The sequence below is a fragment of the Podarcis gaigeae genome, assembly GCF_964106915.1.
Source record: "Podarcis gaigeae genome assembly, chromosome: Z".
Classification (NCBI taxonomy): Eukaryota; Metazoa; Chordata; class Lepidosauria; order Squamata; family Lacertidae; genus Podarcis; species Podarcis gaigeae.
This window is the reverse complement of record NC_139691.1, coordinates 17,345,140-17,364,610: the sequence shown is the minus strand read 5'-3', so window position 1 is coordinate 17,364,610 and position 19,471 is coordinate 17,345,140. Positions and strand designations below refer to the sequence as shown.

At 44.7% G+C, this 19,471-nt stretch overlaps 1 protein-coding gene across 7 annotated transcripts in view; it reads right to left on the bottom strand.

The window, feature by feature from the left end:
* The window catches only part of ADAMTSL2 (ADAMTS like 2), a 38,850-nt gene that overhangs the window by 2,961 nt on the left and 16,418 nt on the right, over window positions 1-19,471 (bottom strand). For all 7 annotated transcript variants that reach the window (XM_083722125.1, XM_083722126.1, XM_083722130.1 and 4 more), the window contains 8 exons: window positions 18,974-19,316; window positions 17,991-18,372; window positions 12,731-12,834; window positions 10,345-10,471; window positions 9,336-9,549; window positions 6,407-6,562; window positions 2,043-2,213; window positions 1,074-1,250 (listed from right to left, as the gene is read on the bottom strand). In XM_083722125.1, coding sequence (XP_083578251.1) covers window positions 1,074-1,250; window positions 2,043-2,213; window positions 6,407-6,562; window positions 9,336-9,549; window positions 10,345-10,471; window positions 12,731-12,834; window positions 17,991-18,372; window positions 18,974-19,316 — 1,674 coding nt within the window. The remainder of the gene's footprint in view (window positions 1-1,073; window positions 1,251-2,042; window positions 2,214-6,406; window positions 6,563-9,335; window positions 9,550-10,344; window positions 10,472-12,730; window positions 12,835-17,990; window positions 18,373-18,973; window positions 19,317-19,471) is intronic.

Here is a 19,471-nt window from a genome sequence, read left to right as displayed (position 1 = left end):
TCTGCAGCATTCCAGCGGCTATTGGGCCGATCCCCGATGTTATCCGAGAACGCCCGGCAGCCATCGCAGAAGCACAAATTCCCTTTAGAGGAGCAGAGTGCAGAATGAACTCTTTCCCCCTGGCTCTCACCAGGCAGAGGCCTGCAGCCGCTCAGCCAGTGGAGACTTCAGCACAGGCGGTTGCCAGGGACTGATTAGAGCCCAGTTGCTGTCGGTGCCGCAGCCAAGGCGAACTGCCGTCCGCCGTTGTAGTGGCTCCGGGCAGGACACGGCCTGCCAAGATGTAATCGGAACTGGCTGTGCTTTTTTTGGAGGAGAAGGAGGGAGGAAAGTGGAGCACAGGGAGACTTTCCTTTTCACCGCTGAGCCAAGGAAGGGGGAGGGCAGTGATGGAGTGCATGGTGTCTGGACATCAGAAGGCCAGAGAAGCAATTAATTAGGCCTGCCAGTGCGAAAGCAGTTTACCCATTAGTGATAAACAACTTAATGTTTGGTTATGTTTGTGGACAGTCCTAGAATCGGATGACTGTCAGGCCACTCAACCAATATGAAATCTACTTGATACGATTCCCTGTTGATTACATTGTGCTCCTAATACAGTGGTACCTCGGGTTAAGAACTTAATTCGTTCTGGAGGTCTGTTCTTAACCTGAAGCTATTCTTAACCTGAGGTACCACTTTAGCTAATAGGGTCTCCCACTGCCGCTGCGCCTCTACCACACAATTTCTGTTCTCATCCTGAAGCAAAGTTCTTAACTTGAAGCACTATTTCTGGGTTAGCAGAGTCTGTAACCTGAAGCGTATGTAACCTGAAGCGTATGTAACCCGAGGTACCACTGTACTACAGATCCTTGTTCATCCTGCGATTTCCCAAAAGGGGAAAATATTTTTAATTTTGCAGGCACAACAACCCCTTGAAGTAGTGTGATCTGATTCTCATTTTAACAGAGGTAGAATGGAAGCTGTCCGGAGCTCTGATTCGTAGGGTGCTCAGTCCCACCACAGTCCTCTACAGGACCATTTCGTCTTCCCAGCATGGTTCACCCATGTCTGCCTCCCCACCCGTTTCTCACCTCTGACCAAGGGGTCGTGTACCACTTGAAACAAGGCCGTTCAAAGCAGGTTGTGTCCTCAGCTGGCTTCTTGGTGACGTCACATTCAGTTGGGTTGCGGGTTTTGAGCTTCCCGTTGACAATCTCCAGGCAAAGGACGATTCGCTTCTTGACCCCCCGGCCGCATGTGGTATTGCACTGTCAAGGTAAGAGTGAGAGCCAAAGTGAAACTGTAAGAGGAGGGTGGGGAGCCAAATCCAGACATAGGAGCCAAATCCAAACCTCTGGCCCCTCTCTAGGCCACAAACTCTTGCTTCACGTGTCATCGAATCCTGACAGTGCCTCTTGCTTGCATTGATAGAGGACAGAAAAGAATGGGTCTAGAAACTAGCCTAGTAGGGTTGTCAGACTCCTAGGTCTGACAGGTTGGTCTGCCCCTCCAGGAGACAGGTGGAGGGCTTGAATTTACAGGTGGGTAAGAGGGCCTTTAATAATAATAATAATAATAATAATAATAATAATAATAATAATAATAATAATAATAAAAAATATTAAGAAAACTGTGTGTGCAGCTTGCAAGCTTCAGCCTGGCAGGAGTGGCTGCAAATTATAGCATAGACATATTATAGCATAGACATTCTGGAGAGGTCTGCCCTTCCCCGCTTCTCTCTCCCAATTAACTCCCATCTCTAGGGCCCATCCCTAGGTCTCTGGTTTGGGCCCTGAATTCTCAGGGTCTGTGATGCTCCTGACCTGGTAAACTCTATAGTCCAAGTATACAAAGACAAAAAAAAAATGCATTCAGTGCTCCACCTGCTTTTTGACTTTTGACTCCTCCCACCACTGGCAGGGACCCACCCCCACTCCTCACCAGAAGGTTGACCAGAAAGGAATGCAGTCCTCGGGCAGGAAAAAAAAAGGTTCCCCCTGCCCCCTAGGCCTAGAGAGTGGACCATGCTGCTCTTTGAGCAAACTCAAAGGCTCCCTTACTCTCTCCCAGTCCTGGGTGAGCCAGTGAGCAGGGCAGTTCTTGTCCCCACAGGGATGGATTGCCAGTGGCTTGGTTTCTAAGTTGCACTGCGATTCTGGCACCACACGGCCATCACTGGTTTTGCAGTAGACGTGCCGGATCATCCGCCCCTGTCCACAGCCTCCACTGCACTGGAAGATAAACAGACAAGAAGGTAATAAACACAAATGTGCATTTGCATAACATCCACTCAATGGCACTTCAGCCTCTTTGGCTGAATTGACTACTAACCTCAGATAACACCCACCCACCCCAAATAATGTACCAATCTCTCCTTCCACATTAAAAGTGTCATGGGATGCTTGTTTCTAGGACTGAGGTGAAACTGCGAAGCTCCTTTGTTATTTTGGCCACTGGATGCTGCATTCTGTTTGAGCAATCTTGTTATATTTATAGTATTGAAACATGTTTTTGTATGTTATTATAATTTTGCTTTGCTATGTTATTATGGAATTGTTACTATGCTATTATGTTGCTGTGTTATTATGAAATAGTTTTTGTGGTGTTTGTTTGAAATGCACCCCCGTTTCTTTCTTGTAAGCTACTTGTGTACAAAGCAGACGCTATGTCACTGAGTTGTGCCACTTAACCTAAAGCAAGATTCTAGTCCTCGTCATTATGAAGAAAGGTCTGACTTAAATAGGAATGCAAGAATCGTCCCTCTGCTGAGTCAGGCCATCAAGCTCCACATTCCCAGCCCTACCTGGATTGAACCTAGGACCTTCTGCATGCTAAACAGGTGCTCTAGCACTGAGCTACAGCCATTCCCTAGGCATATTCTCATTTTCAGGGAGCAATCACACAGGAGAACAATCTCAGTAGGTCCTGACCATCAAGCCAGCCTGTTAATTCAAACCAGTTCAGGGCCTCCGACAGAAAGATCTCCCCAGCCCCCATTTAAAATGCAAATGTCTGCAAATACGTTCCCTTTGCTTACAAAAAAAAGAGGGAGGCATGGAGGGGCATTGCCTTGGCTGATATTTACAAACCCCAGAGTTCCTTTGTGGGTCTTCTTTTGGGAGACAAGCTCCTCACAGTTGCCAGCCATCACCATGGAAACGGCTTATTTTTAGGCACTGCCACTGAATTGAAAATGGCGGGGTGGGGAATAAGCCAAGAAGGCAGTCCACGTGACATAGATTATTTCACTTAAAAGACAAACAAAGCCTAAGACAATTGCATTCTAGACCAGCTTGGGCTTTTAAAAATGCATGTCATCTTTGAGACAAAGTTTGGATGCTTCCTCAAAGTCATAATCCTGCCCCATTTCCAAATGTAGGTGGAATGATAGGACAGGATGTTTTGGGCCGTGAATTCAGTTCATTGCAAGCTTTGATTCAAGAAGGTAGATTATTCTACTAGTAGACCCCAGACCTCTTTCTGGAAGACCACTTGGGGCCTGCTGGACTGCGTGTGCATGTAACACTTGGTGAACTGACCCAACAAAGCCACCTCTGAAGTTCCTAAGCAGGAATGGAGGTTCAGGGTAGTCTCCAACAAACACATCTAGTCAGCACGAGCACTATTGGACCATAGGAATCTGCCTTACACTAAAAGCACCTAGTCCAGTATTGTCCACATTGATTGGCAGCAGCTCTGCAGCAAACGGCAGACATTCCCAGCCCTACCTGCAGATACCACTTGGAGATGAACCTGGGACCTTCTGTATGCAAGGCAAATACTCTACCACTGAGCTATGGCCCTTCAGCTTGCACCTCAGGACATCTGCCTCTCTTCTCCCTGCTGCATGCTCCCAAACAATTAAGGGGGTATGTGAGCAGGAGGAGAAGGGGGAAGTCCCATTGCACAAGCAGAAACCCTCACAGCAATGTGATCTGTTGCTCAGCATTACTCTGGATGCAACCCTGTGAATTACTTTGGAAAATGGATAGGGAAGCAATCTAGTCCCCTTTTCATTATAATGTAAGCCTAACTCATTAACAGCTTCCTAAAATAAAGCAGAAACCACAAACATAGCTACCCTCTGAAATTTTCAATTATCTTAATTTTGCAGTGCAGATTTCTAAGCTAGACATTGTACAAAAATGTGAGCATAAGGTGAGAGTGTCCATAAATATGGATCTATTTGTGAAAACATCACAGCCAAAATATGATAGGGGATACTCCTGGGAAGAAGAAAAAAGTGCATCAGTGAAAGTGTGTGTAAAAATGCATCTATTTGTGAAAGTATCACCAAAAAAAAAAAAGTATTATAAGAGGGGAAATCACTTGCAAAAATTAGGATAACGTGTACATAAATTGCATGATACTGAAAACAGGATTTGGCAATGCATCCTATCAGGAGAAATTCTGAGAAAGGAAAAAAAGGTGTACATTAGCCAAAACTTTTACAAAATGTTTCCTGCACCCACCCGCCAGCCTCATCTTAAAAAACTGCAGCATACATACCCTCTCACACTCAGTGTCATAAAAACAATTATGAATTTGTTTCCATCTCTGCTTCAGAGGCTTCCAGAGCAGGGGAGGAACAGCCACCTGTTCTTCTGTACCCTCAAGGAAGTAGGACAACCTTTCCCAACCTCATGCCTTCCAGATGTTTAAAACTACAACTCCTATCAGCCCCAGCATCATACAGCATTGCTTAGGAGCATGGAATCTATTATTTCTCTCTGCCACCTGAACTGAGTCCAGGAGCAGAGAAAATTAGAGGTTTCATGTTCTTCAACCTGCACTGAAGCAGCCTTCTCCATTCAGTGCCCTCTAGATGTTTCGGACTACAACTCCCATCAGTCCCAGGGCAGCACAGACATTCTCTCATTAGCCTCAGCATCATACCGGCCGAACTGGCAGGGACTGATGGCTGCCTTATAGGAGACAGGGGTGAGGAGTTGTCTGCAGCTGGACTTGTGCTTACAGCTGGAGACATGCTTTTTTACTGGAAGCCAAGGAGTGTCTGCCAAGCATACAGCTAACAAATGCAATTTAATCCCCACACTGTGGGAAACTGTGCCAGCTTGGCTTAACCGATAGCTTTCAGATGGCAAAAACAGACACCACAGACATGGGTAATTCAGACGCTAACCCAAAAAAGGAGCCTTCAGGGTCCTCTGGCTCACGCCGGTCTTCTCTCGTAATTGCACAGAGCAGCCACCCAGAGCTGTGAGGATTTTGCATGGGGCTTTAAACAGCCACCTGACTCCAGGCAAATAATTGGAACAAAAGACGTTTTTCTCCCTCTCTCATAACACTAGGACTTGTGGATGTCCAATGTTGGAATATTCAGGACAGATAAAAGTAACTCCCTCTTCAACCAGAGCAGAGTTAAACTATGGAACCTGCTCCCACAGGAGGCGGTGATGGCCACCAACCTATAGAATAATAGAACCGTAGAGTTGGAAAGGTGTCAGGAGTTGGAGGGAATAAATCACACAGAGTAAGTGATGTTTACTCTTTATTAGAAGAAATAAGGTCTGCTCAAGAGCGCCAGGCCTAATGAACACAGCAACACTTCTCAATAGGTCTCCTCCCCTGGGTATTTCCCAAGCAACCTGAGACTACACTGACATGCCTGTCTCTGTTCCTCCCTCTTCATACCTCATTTTGTCCTGGGAGGCCAGGGGGAAGGGAGCTTGTCACATCAAGAAGGGGAAACACCCTCGCATCTTCACCAGCCTGACTCATCTCTGCCTCCTGGCCTCCCTCCTCTCCTGCTTCTGCCTCTGATTCTGATTCTGGACTTCTTTGTGCCAGGGACTCTCCCTGCTCACTAAATCCTGTTACCTCTTCATCTTCTGTCCACAGCCTTCACCAAGCTTTTAACTCTATTGAAAAAAGAAATGAGATTAACCTGGCATGACTTGTTTTTCAGAAACCTATGCTGGGTCTTTGTAATCACAGCAACCTTTTCTAGGTGCTCACAGACCAACTGTTTAATTATCTGCTCAAGGACCTTTCCTGGTATTGATGTCAAGCTCATTGGTTGGTAGTTACCTGGGTCTTCTTTTTCCTCTTTTTGAAGATGGAGACAACATTTGCCTGCCTCCAGTCTGCAGGGACCTCACCTGTTCTCCAAGAATTCTCAAAGATCGTAGTGACTATTAACAAAGCTAAATGAGTGGAACCACCATGTACAAATGCAGTATATCTGTAGATAGCAGGTGTTGGGTTCAATCAGTCAGGGAGTGCAGCTGCCTCCCTGCCTTGCTTATGAGTTTCATGAGCAAAATCCTCAGCCAGATAGACTAGCCAGCTGTAAACACACACAACACGCCCTACTTTGTTTTTCATTTATAGCTGGTTCTCCCCCAACTCCCCTGCCTCCATTTGCAGATGGTTCCCTCCCCACATACCCTTGTGGACTCACCGGTCCCCAGTCAGAGACAGTCCATTGTCTGTCACAGGGGGCACCACTGCAATTCTTCTCCGCCAGGGGCCTGGTGCTAGCATCACACAGCCTCTCTTCTTCTGAACACCGGATGTCTCTGCTGACAATACTCCTCTCACCGCACTTGGCTGTACACTGGGGGAAGGGAGAAAGGGAACAGGAAGTGATTGAGATGGCAAGAATCTGACCGAAGAGCTTGTGTTTCTGACAGAGACAGGGAGCACCCCAGGAGTCAGGCCTGACCAAGAAATGACATGAAGATTTCCATAAGGAAGAAGTGGGGAAGCTCAGGTTCCAGGTGGGAGCAAAATGGCCCTCCAGACCTCTTTCTCTGGCCCTCAGAACTCTCCCCAAGTCACACCCTCTCTTTTCAGGCCACACCCTTCATTAACTCTCCTTTCTGCCTATCTGGAATATACCCTTGAACTAAACATGTCATAGTCTCCAGTGCCACAACAGCAAATTCCTGGAAAACATCTTCCTGTTTTTTTCTTGTGAGAGCATAGTGGCCATTTTGGGAGCCATGATCTTGTGTGATTTTGCACCACAATTTCCCACCCAAAAAGTACTTTTTCCAGACATGGCACACCAAAATGTGTGCTGCATAAGATCACAGCCCTGGGAAAAAGCACTTTTGAGAGGGGGAGAATTGTGACATTAAATCACGCGAGATCACTGTGCCTAAAATGGCTGCCATTCTCTGGCGAGAAAAAAAATGGGATGTCCCTGTTTTTCCAGGACATTTGGAGGATATGACATGTAAGAACATAAAAAGTTAAGAACGAGTATGCTGGAACAGGCCAAAGGAGGCCCATCTTACACACAGTGGCCAACTAGATACTGCAGTGGAAAGCCCCAAAGTAGCACCTGAGCACAACAGCACAACTTTCCCCCCGTGATCCGCAGAAACTGGCCCTCATAGGTATACTCAGTGCTTTTTTTTCTTTTTAAAAAATGTTTATGGGTACTCTCATTTTGACTCAAGAAAATCACCATTTTATAGTTCAAATCGGGGAAAATAAATACAGTAAACTGGCAAAAGTACAAAGATTCACAAAATGTTTAGGGGTATGCGTACCCCTGCATACCTCCAGAAAAATGCACCTAGTATTCTGCCTCCAACAGGGCAGGTATTAACTCTGATAATGCCTCTTGCTTCCCTGGATGGGGGCTAGAGGGGGTGTGGTTTTACCTGTACAGTAAATTAGCCTTCACAAACAAACCTCTCTACCCAACATCCAGAGAAGCAAGAGGAATTATCAGAGTTCAATTACACATTCCAGCCAGGCAAAAAACCAGCGTGTGTAAAGTAAAGGGTTTGTGAAGGTCTGGCCTGGGAAGAGGAGCTGTGGCCTATGAGTGTCACAAGGGCTAGACAGAGAGGCCTGGGGACATATTTGGAATTTGGACTTAAGTGGCCCCACATTCCGAGTTTGATCTTCAGTGTGACATCTCCATCCAGCACATGAACGCAGCCGCTGAGCCCCAAGTCCTGTCTCAAATGACACAAACCCACCAGTATTATGCAGAGTGGGGTTGCAATCACACAGGTGTTGCATTATGCAAGTCTGTTTGGTGCATATTTATACTGTGACAAAAGTGATGACAACAGCAGAACGTGGCAATCAGCACCCAACACTCCTGATACAGTAATCCACTTATCTCTTTGGGACTTGGGGGGTGGTACAGGGTGGTACGAGATGCTGCTCATTATTATTTTTTTGGATGGGAAAAAGGAAGCCAAGGTCTGAAGCTGGCTTGGCTTGAACTTCGCCTGCTGGATCAAAATTAAATTAGTGTTGCTTTTTTGGCTGGAGGAAGGACCCCTGCGCTCCAATGATCTCGGCTTGACACCTACCAAAATGCATAAAATAGGTAGCTTAACACAATCAAGACTCTCTTTTTAAAAATCGCTCAGTTCAGCATGGGGAGAAACAATCCATTTTTTTTTTATACCAGAGTGTGGGTGGATGTGTGTTTCTTTTGTGGGGTGGTGGTGGGAGGGGGGAGGAATAAAAAACATCCTATAAAAGCAAAGAACACAGCAGGATTTCAGTGGGAAAGGCTGGCAGCCAAGCATTTACCGCTGGCACTCAGTATGGAAGGGGAATTTCAAGTATGAACCAGAACCATATCCAAGCTCTCTCTCGGGGACGAAGGAGGGCGATCTTGGCATGCCAAGTGCTCTCTATCCAGCAGACCGGTTGCCCCAAGATGCTCTTATTCAGCCTTCAGGAGTGTGCATGCTGGAGAAATGGCAATACAAGTCTCGCCTTGGGGGGGGGCATTGCTTGCCCCCACCCTACTGCACAGGTGGCACAATAATTCTGTGGTGTTCAGGCAGAGCTAAGGAGAGCCTTCTGCATCAGGCCAATGGCCTGTCTAGTCCACTTGTTTGTTTTACAGAGCAATCCTGACATCCGATTTCTGCTGCTGGGAAGATTTAGGGTGCTGGGCAGTTGGTGGTTCTCCACCAGCAGGAGGGGCTCTGCTTCCATAGATGCCCCTTTTGTGCCTGCCAAAAGGGCCACAGAGCACAGGCTACAAAGTTACCCTCTGGAGTTCAGACTTTTGCTGCACAATTCCTCAAAGCAAACAAATCCCAAAATGTGTACAAGATGCGCTTATATCAGGGTAAAGTGTGTTCCCCAAAAACATATATCAATGAAACAAACATACAAATTGCTTCAAAAAATTACTATAAGGAGAAGCGGGCCCTAAAATGCTTATGAATTTTCAAGAGGACTTTTATTTTAAAAAATAAAATACTTTTGAAAAGATGTGTGGAAGCAGGACAAAATGAACTTACGATTGGAAAGATAATGGACAGATTCGGCCATTCCTAAGGTCAGCTAACTCCAAGCCTAAATCCTTCCCTGTCAAAAAATTTTCCCTTCTGCAGATTTACCTCTGACCACTCAGACATCTCCCACTGCGGCCCGCAGGCTGGGTTTTTGCAGATCTTCCTCTCTTCTGGACGGGTGATGTCAGCAGATTCACACAGGTCGCTGTAGACGGAACTGTCGAACCCAGGTGAGATCATCTTCCAGCATCGGACAATGCGGAACTGGTAGCCTTCACCGCAGGTCCTGGAGCACTCACTCCAGCTACTTGTCTCCCACCTATGTTGGAGGGAAGGGGGCACTTCAGGATAGAAGGAGGTGATGGGGGCAAACCTCAAGAAAGGAAATGTGCTCACAGCTGCCTGCTGCCTAAATGTCCCTACAGACCCCTCAGGAACCAAGATCGGCAGAGGGGGCCCCCTTGGTAGTCCCTGTGCCCTCAGAATCTTTTGGGGGTTGGCAGGCGTGGAGAGGGCATTCTCTGTGGCAGTTCCAAGCTGTGGAACTCCTTTCCCACAGAAATTGGTTTAGAAATTGGTGCCTGAGAAATTGGTTTTGGTTTTCCTTTTCCCTCCTTGTCCCTTTTCCCGTGTGTGTGTGTGTGTGTGTGTTGTTGTTGTTGTTGTTGTTGTTGTGATTGTAAGCCTGCGGGGACTGTCTTGTCTTAATTGACCATATGTAAGCTGTTCCAGGGAGCCCTTTTGGCTAAAGGATAGGGTACAAATACCCTTTACTTTAGGGTAAAGGCAGTGTAATCAATCATCATCATCATCTGACCTCATTCCGCTTTTTAAATTTCTGCTTTCTGGAATTTGTTGCAGTCAAGTAATTGAGCCAAAACCCATTGCATTTTTTAAAAATAAAAAAATAAGGCTCTCCTGATCTAATAGACTGAACAGAAGCTAGGAGAAACTAGGAAGGGGGTTTCACAGAATAAGACCCATAACACTGAACTCACAATTCTAGGTGAGTAGACGAAGCAGACGAAGCATTAAGGCAGCAAGGGAGTTAGGTGCCGTTAACAACAAGGTGAGAGGCCACCAACCTGTCAATCACCTGACATCATAATCTTACCTTGGTTGGCATTCCCTTCCTGCACAGAATTCATGGACTGGCTCAGGGCGGGTCATTGCATCACAGTACATGTCGTCCACTTCAATTCCATCATAGCGGATGCACATGGCATAGGTGGACATCACACCTGTATTTAGACAGGTCAGTGTGGATCAGGGAGGAGGGACATACCTGCAGCCCTACAGATGTACTGGATTCTAGCTTCCAGCCACTGGAATCAGTGTTGGCAATATGGAGCTATAAGGACCAGTGATTTGCATCACGGGAACATTGGAAACTGCCCAATACGGAATCTGTGACATTCGCTCCTCCAGCCCCACCTCCTCAAGGTCTTCTGCCCCATCAACAGTCTCTGCCCTACCTTCTATCTTACTCTGCACCACTTTTCACAGGAAGACTTTCCCAGAACACTCTTGGTTCCCATGCCCTGCCTTAGGCATAGGAAGCCTCAGGAATAAGAACATAAGAAGGGCCCTGCAGGATCAGGCCAAAGTGAGCCCATCCACTCCAGCACCCTGTTCTCACAGTTGCCAACCAGGTGCTCCAAATGGAAGTAGGATCAGAGTGCAAGAATATTCTCCAATTACCTTGTATTCAGAGGTATACTCTCCCTAGACACAGAGGTTCTGCTATCACAATAAACCTTTATAAGAAGAGCTCTGCTGGATCAAGCCAACGACCCATAACTGTTCTTACGGTGGAAAGCCAGATGCCAGTGGCGAACCTGCAAACAGGACCTGACCATAGCTGTCAACGTTTTCCTTTTTTTTAAGGGAAATTCTCTTATTCTGAATAGGATTCCTGGCAAGAAAAGGGAAACGTTGACAGCTATGGATCTGACCACAAGAGCCTTCTCCCCTCCTGCAGTTTCCAGCAACTGGCTTTCAGACGCATTGCTGTCTCTAACTCTCTCCTCCTTTATGAATTTGTCTAATCGCCTTTTAAAGTCATCCAAGTTATTGGCCATCATTTCCTCCTGAGGGAGGGAGTTCCGCAGTTTAACTATGCGCTGTGTACCTTTTGTTCTCCTGCATCTTGAACATTCTGTTGGAATGTGGCCCTCCAGGGCTATCTATGAGGCCCTCAGGATGTTCCCATAGCCATACTTCTCTCCAGGCCACACCCTTTGCCAGACCTGCGCTGTACCTTCCCTCTGAGTGTTTCTCCCTGCCCAGAAGGGAGCCTCGAACTGTGACATTAAGGCCATCTATCTGTCTTGGAGAAATCTCAGATCACAAACCAAATCAGACAGTTTTGGGGCATTCTGGAATGTGTCTGGACTGGGTCTTGACACCCCTGGATTGCCCTGGGTGGACCTACCTGGAGTGACCCAGGACTGGAAAAAAGGGTGCTTATGGACAGGTGGCAAGGAGATGGGGCAAAAGGAGACTAAGTAGCCTGCATATATCCTTCTCGCCTTACCATTGACCATGTTTAATTCAGGTTGAAAAGGGTCAATTAAACATTAGGTGGGTGCAAGCCTTCCCCCATTTCAGTCCAGCAGAACCCTGTCAAGTTTGCCAAATTGTGGCCCAAACTGCACCAGAGGTGCCTTCCATGGACCTAATAGAAATGCAAATGGTTTGCTTGGATTGGGAGATGTGAGTTCGGAAACTGAATTCTGCACAGATTGGGATGCTGCCTTCTGTACAATGGCAAGGGTTGCATCTGTTGCTCAGTCCATTTTGGTTTATGTTCCTCCCATAACACTGGCATGTAGCCCCAGGAGGGAATCCAGTCCTTGTGCTAATGGATGTGCCTGCCCAGGGACCTTATAGTAATAATAGTCAGTGTGGTGTAGTGGTTAGATTGTCAGACTAGGACCTAGGAGTCCAGGGTTCAAATCCTGACTTGGCCACAAAGCTCATTGGGCCAGTCACTGCCTTTCAGCCTAATCTTCTTTACAGGGTTGTTGTGGGGATTGAATGAGGAGGGGAAGAACCATCTTGAAAGAAAAGAGGGGATATAAATGAAATAAATAAACCATCAGAATCATAGAATGGTAGAGTTGAAAGATACCCCCGAGTAATCTAGTCCAATCCCCTGCAATGCAAGAATCACAGAATGCTCAGTGTTTAGAGCATCTGCTTTTTGCATGAAAAAGATCCCAGGCTCATTATGATCGCCACTGATAATATTATTAATATATTAATTAATATGGACAAGAATGTTGCTGATGGTGCATTTTAAGTGATAAAAAAACCTAACATACACATTTATATATTCATTCTTTGATCAGAGAACTGCATTACAAAATTTGGAGCAGCACAGATTTCAGAGGGAACAGGTGCTTCAGTTTGTGCATATGGGATTTAGCAATTTGCTTCCTCTCTTCCCATTCTTGGGGTGAGGGGGCCCCTTGCCGAGCTCATCCCCTCAGGCTTACCTGTGGTGCAGGTAGAACTGCAGGGTTCATGGGAGGATAGTTTCCACCTGTACATATCAGCTGGGCTCATATTCTGGCCCTTTCGGAACAGCTTCAACCGGTTTCTACACAATGAGAGAGGACAAATCAAATGACGGGTTGATTTTCCACCCCCCAATACTTCCTCACATTAAAAATATTGACGGGGAGGAAAAATAATAATAATTAATAGTTTTCATCTAATTGGGATTGGGGAGGGTGCTTTAGGCTGCTTGTTGTGCTGTATCAAAATAAGAGGGGGGAAATAATAATTTTTGTGAGGGGTGCAAAAAATTTTAAATTTTAAGGTTTGGGATCATTTGGCTATAATCCAACATACCTGTCCTGATTCCCCAAGCAGACTCCCCAGCCTGGTTAGAGGCAGAGCTTCAACTGTCTAGAAATAGAGAGAATGGGATAAAAACACCCACAAAGAGAAACAGTTCAAGTTTTCAATGACAAATATATGTATATAAATATATCAGATAGTTTGCACTCAATCCAATACCCCTGATCACTAGACACAGAGGGTCCAAAAAGGTGCGGTTTGAGTCCTTGGCATGGAACAGAACCAGGTATGCTGTACTATAAAGTGGCCAGGAAGTCTTGGCACCAGTGTCAAACCTTTCAGAAAGGCCCAGGAGGTAACATCCATCTTCCCCTCCTCTTTGGGTGAGACCATGCATGGCAATGCCTCAAAAACATTTCTCTCTCTCTGGCTGCAATCACTGCCTCCCGTGGGAGGGAGTTCCTTAGTTAAACTCTGCACTGCATGAATAATTACTTTCTTTTATCTGTCCTGAATCTTCAAGGAAAAACAGTGATATCATAATAAGGTCCTAAACTATGGTTGCCTCCGCATGGCAAGTTATTCCATTTCCCTGTTAATTTCCGTATTACAGTGGGCACTTGGGTTGCGAATGTGATCCGTGCAGGATGCACGTTCGCAACCTGCAGCGTTCGCAACCTGTGTCTGCACATGCGCAGTTGCGATTTGGCGCCTCTGCGCATGCGCGACTGCCGAAACCTGGAAGTAACCCATTCCGGTTACTTCCAGAAACTTCCGTGTTTTGGCAGTTCACAACCCGAAAAAACACAACCTGAAGCAGACGCAACATGAGTATGACTGTATATTTAAGCTTTCATATGACATAAAAGCCACTTATGGAAATCTAGCACTCATGTTTAGCACTTGTTTCTGTATGATTTGATTCTAGGTTTTAAAAAAGGAATAAAAAGAATCAGTTTTCAGTAAGTACCCTTAGCCCGGAAAATTGCAGGAGTAAAGTGAAGGAATTTGGGTAGTTATACCAGATTAGAATGCTTTCCTGTTGTTTTCATAGGAGATTCGTGGGGGGACAAAGGCATGTGTGTGCAGAAAGGGCAGGAGAGTGCCACTGTTTTCCTATGAAAGTTTGTTGTTACATCACACCACACCCATTGGTGAGAATGAAATCCAGCATGACATGCATTGCACGGGGCTGGACTAGATGAACCCTGAGATTCCTGCCAATCCTACAGTGCCAAGATGACAGTCAAAAAAGGCACAGCTCCATAAAGTCACAGGTAGTGTGGCATGAATGGAATGTTAGAAAATGGAATAGAAAAGTCAGAAAAGTGCTAGAATTATAATCAGAATGCAACCCTTTCTCTGTGTTTACCTTGATGCTTGTGTAATGAATGATTGCTAGAATGAGCCTGTGTTCAGAGTCAGCGTGGTGTAGTGGTTAGAGCAGAGGTACACCGCACTGGGGTGTCAGAAGAGGATGGCAAATGTGGCGGGATGATTCAAGGACAAAGAAACATTTAGACATTTCAGACTAGATATAGAGATAGATATATTGCAGAATATGGATAGACGTTGCTGCAGAAGACTCATTTAATTCCACACCAGTAGCAGGCCCAAGCAAACCTCAAAAAAAAAGGGGGGGGGAGAAAGTTTGTTGACAATATGTGGCTGGCTATCTGCATCTCGGTTTCACAGACTAGAGATGAAAATGTCCCTCAGCCTACATGTTTGATCTGTGGTGAAAAGATTTCCAGTTCCAATATACATGCATGTATACATGCTTAACCTACATATGGAAGAGGCTTGTTTATTATTACATTTTGGGAATGATTCATGTTCTTACATTGCTGCATTGTTTTCTACTTTCTGAATGTCCCACAATCATATTATAAAGGAGTTGTGTCCTAGGTAATAAATCAACCCCTGCTAGGAGTTGTCTCTTTTTGTTTTCCAATGTATTTCTTATCAGGAAATTAGACTGGCCTTGACCAGGGCCAAGGCCTTTTCAGCTGTGGACCTGGCCTAGTGGAATGCTCCGTCACAAGAGACCAGGGCCTTGTGGGATTTGACAACTTTCCACAGGGCCTGCAAGACAGAGCTGTTCCACCAGGCCTTTGGTCAGGGTCCAGTCTGACTTCCCCTCTCTCCTTATAAGAATTTGCATGAAAGTGCCCCCCCCAACCTTTCTCACAGGCTCATATAAGATCAATATAAACAGTTAGGCCTGGTGAGCATTTAAGGTCCTCATTCCTACTTTGCAGGTTGCCATATGATTGGATTTCACTTTGATTCTGACTTGATTTTAAGATGTATTTTAATTGATTGTTTGATTTTATGGTAATGTGTCATATATTTGATGTTAGCCACTCTGAGCACGGTTTTGGCAGGGGAGAGCGGGGTATAAATTAAATTATTATTATTATTATTATTATTATTATTATTATTATTATTATTATTATGCTAATTAATTATTACTATTAATAATAATAATATGCTACTGAAACTGAAGGGGACAATATCCAGTAGAAGGAAGAATAATAATAGAATGGTAATAATTTGATTTATATCCCTCCCTCCCATAGTGACAGATGAGCCCACAATCTGATTCTGTATAAGGCAGCTTCCTATGTCCCTGTGTGCAATAAGTATGCATTGAAAACTACATTTGTAATTCATTTTTTAAAAAAACCAAACAGAACTGCTGTCTTTTTGCAAAATGGACTGAGAATACAGTATGGAGAAAACTCAGCTGTCTCTGAATTGCCAAATCATGTTGCCTGTCATCATTTCTGGATAGAAGAAGCTCTGACCTGGCCCGTTTTGGTTTATTTTATGAATGTACAAATGATAAAGAGAAAAGGACAGAGGTGTTGTTTCCCAAGGGGTATTATGGGTTGTTATGTTTCTAGACATCAACAAAAAATCTTTTGGAGGTGCACTGAGTTGGGGTTAAGCCACACTTAACTCTGTGGGCCTTATTTCCAAATAAATCTACATATACAGTGGTGCCTCTGGTTACATACTTAATTCGTTACGGAGGTCCGTTCTTAACCTGAAACTGTTCTTAACCTGAAGCACCACTTTAGCTAATGGGGCCTCCCGCTGCCATCACGCCGCCAGAGCATGATTTCTGTTCTCATCCTGAAGCAAAGTTCTTAACCCGAGGTACTATTTCGGGGTTAGCGGAGTCTGTAACCTGAAGCGTATGTAACCCGAGGTACCACTGTATTTTGCTACTTAAACCATTACAGGTTTTTTTTAAAGTCAATCTGTTAAAAGGTTTGTGATTAACCTATTTAACAGTTGAAGAGTAGCAACACAGTTGGACCGTTTTCAAACCCTGCATGGGGGCGACTCTCTGAGACACTAAAGGAAATGAGGCAGAGTATTTGTCTTTAATAAGCAAAAAATGACCCTTCGTTTTTAGAAGAAGAAGAAGAAATAACCGAAGGAGACCTCCTTTTCTCATTCCCTAGTGCTACCAGCAGATCTCAAATATTTCCACCCAAAAAAAGGTGAAAAAGCTAGTACTCTTACTTTTTAATCGTGGGAATGAAACACCCCTCTTCTAGGCAATCAACTGAAGTGTCAAAGTAGGTATTTGTATAGGTTTGTGCTGTGTTGGTTGATTAGTTGACTGCTGTGAGCTGATTAATCTAACACTTAAATGCCTGCAGCTCTGTAATTGAGTTCACTGTCATTTCTTGGGCTGCCTGTGCCGAGAGAATGCCAGCCTTTCTTTGCCCACCTGGTGCCCTCCATATGTCTTGAAATAGCCCTGGGAACTGATAGGAGTTGCAGTCTAAACCATCTGGAGGGTACCAGGTGGGAGAAGCTTAGCCGACACCGACAGAAGGAAGAGAAGTGAGCAAAGCAAGCAACTCAGCCCGTCCTGTGGTCCTCGTCACATACACCAAGCGAAACTTCCTAGTAATCTGAGCTGCATTCACTAAAACAGCCTTTCTCCCAGCTAACTCACCAGACTGGGAATTGTGGTATGGTAATTATTAGGCACGGGGTGGAAATCAAGGCACCAGACCAAAGTTAAACCAAGAGCATATTTTGTTGTTATTAAAGTTTTTGGTTTTTTTTAAGCACCAACCGAACAGATATTGCAATGACATTCCTAGGAGCTGGGTGTGGGGGAGGGAGATATTTTAAAATGGTTTGGCTAGTTAACCGTATCAGTGGGGATGAGCAGAGTCCATCAGTTTGGATTCCTGTTTCTCCAACTGTAAGTTTAGCTTGCCAAATTTCTCCATCAATTTGTGCTTTTATTGCTTTGTACGGAATTTCCCCTCACATATTAAATGCTATTTTCATGACTATACACATTTTAAAGCAAACTCCCTCCCTCAATGTAGCATTTTTGAGTTTGTGTTGGTTGAAAAACTGTGTGGCAAAGTTTGTAGATGGGAGAATTTTGAAGGGGAGCTGAGGTTCAGCTGGTGGATTGTTTTGGAAACTATGGATTTGGGGCAGTCCCATCAAAATGTGAATTTCTCCTCTCCCCACTGACGTAAAAACCAGGAGGATGTCAAAAATAACACAGAAAAACATGCCCATGTAAACCTAGTCTAGACTGTTTCTCCTTGCTTAAGTCTAAACTTAACAATAAAGCCATTTTGGTCGATCCTGATCCAACTATCAATGCAGTGTGCCCCTCAGCATGTGTATTGGATCTTCCTTTGACACCAAGTAGCCACAATCAGAACCAACACGGAACACCAACACAGAACCAAGCTTTAAAGGAAGGGCAATGTGTTTTGATCCAGCAAAGTTGTACTCACAGTAGACCTATTGGCATTAATGTGCCTAATTTGGTCACATGCAGCGATTTCCAATGGGTTCTACTCTGAGTAGGATTAACATTGGATACAACCCAATGTCTCCAGTGGATGAAATATAGTAGATCAAATCTCAGTTGCAGAGGAACACCTCAAGGCCTCTTACCTTGTTTTGTGGGTTCTGTTCCCTTGAGGACTAGTGACCAAGATGGTGGCATTTGGAAACTGAGTCTCTGAAGATGTGTTGATAGTTTTGTCACTGCTCAGCTCCAGGAAGCTGCTGTTGACGGCATAAGCGATCATATCATCACTGTCATCATAATCAACATAAAGGCTGTCCATGTGCGAACCAACAGAGTTAACAGGGTCCCTTGGAGAAAAGATGCTGTTTGCCGTCTTGTTCTGGACTGATTCTTTTGAGTCTGGTGTCTTTTCCAAAAGTTTATGGGTGATAGCATTTTCAGAAAGGAATTCTTTGGATGCAAGTCTGGAGTCAAAATCTCTCCCAATTCCGTCCACCATGTAATTTGATTGGGTTGCATTTGAATCTGGGGGAGAGAAGGAAAATGAAATCGAGAGATTTGTAAAATTATAGATTTGTTTTTCAAATTTGCACAAAAATAATGAGATAGGATAGTCTGAGATTGAGTGACTGGTCCAAGGTCACCCAGTGAGCTTTATGGCTGAGTAGGGATTTGAACCCTAATCTTCCAGGCCTCTAACCACTACTCCACAATGGCTCTCATTTGACTGTGTCCTTGCTTTTGCCAGATATCAAATTTGAAATCTTATAAGCCCTCCCTGTCAGACCCCAGATACTATTGCATGTCAGTGATGAAGTCAAATATTGAAGTTGAGCATCTTTTTATGTCAAAATATAGCTATATTAAGTGCTTCATGAACAGCGAATGAATATTGAAATATTCAGTGTCTACCAGGTGGCGAATGTTCAGCATTACAGGAGAATTTCTGAAGTCAATTCCATCCAGCTTGTACAAATTTTTGAGATGTATGTTGTTGTTTTAGAACTCTAGCTAAAATAGTGAAAGAAGCATATTAATCTGTAGGCCAAGAGTTTGCATCATGAACAGTCACTGCCCTAGCAATGAATGAACTACAGCTGGTGTGAAGACCTGGGGTTCAGCTCACCTTTGGCCTGTTTGCCCTTCAGAGTTGGGTCGCAGTCATTGCTCTCTGTTCTTTCATAGACTTCATTCGTCTCTTGGATTTTGCTCAAGTCTAGGTCTTCAGTGGTGTCCTTCCTTCCAAACACCTGATTCTCCAGATGGATCTTCTCTTTGGAGAGAGTTCCAAAGAAACTTGCATTGTGTTGAACAAAACCCAGAGGCTCTTCTGCATCAATCTCTCTGCTTTCTCCACTGTCCGACTCGGAGAAGGTGTAATATATGGGCTGGACGTTTTTTGAATGCGGCTTCCTCAGAAGGGTATATTCATAGGTTATAGATGGGTTTTTACCGTTTTGGTTCCAGACCTGGAAGTGGGGAGGAATAGCAAACATAAGAACATGCATTATATTAGAGGAAATGGCTTGAAAAAATATCAAGCAAAATTACATTAAAAGTAAGTTTAGGAGAAACATGCATGAAAATGCATAGGGATTTTTGCACCGACTGGGGAAAATGCAAA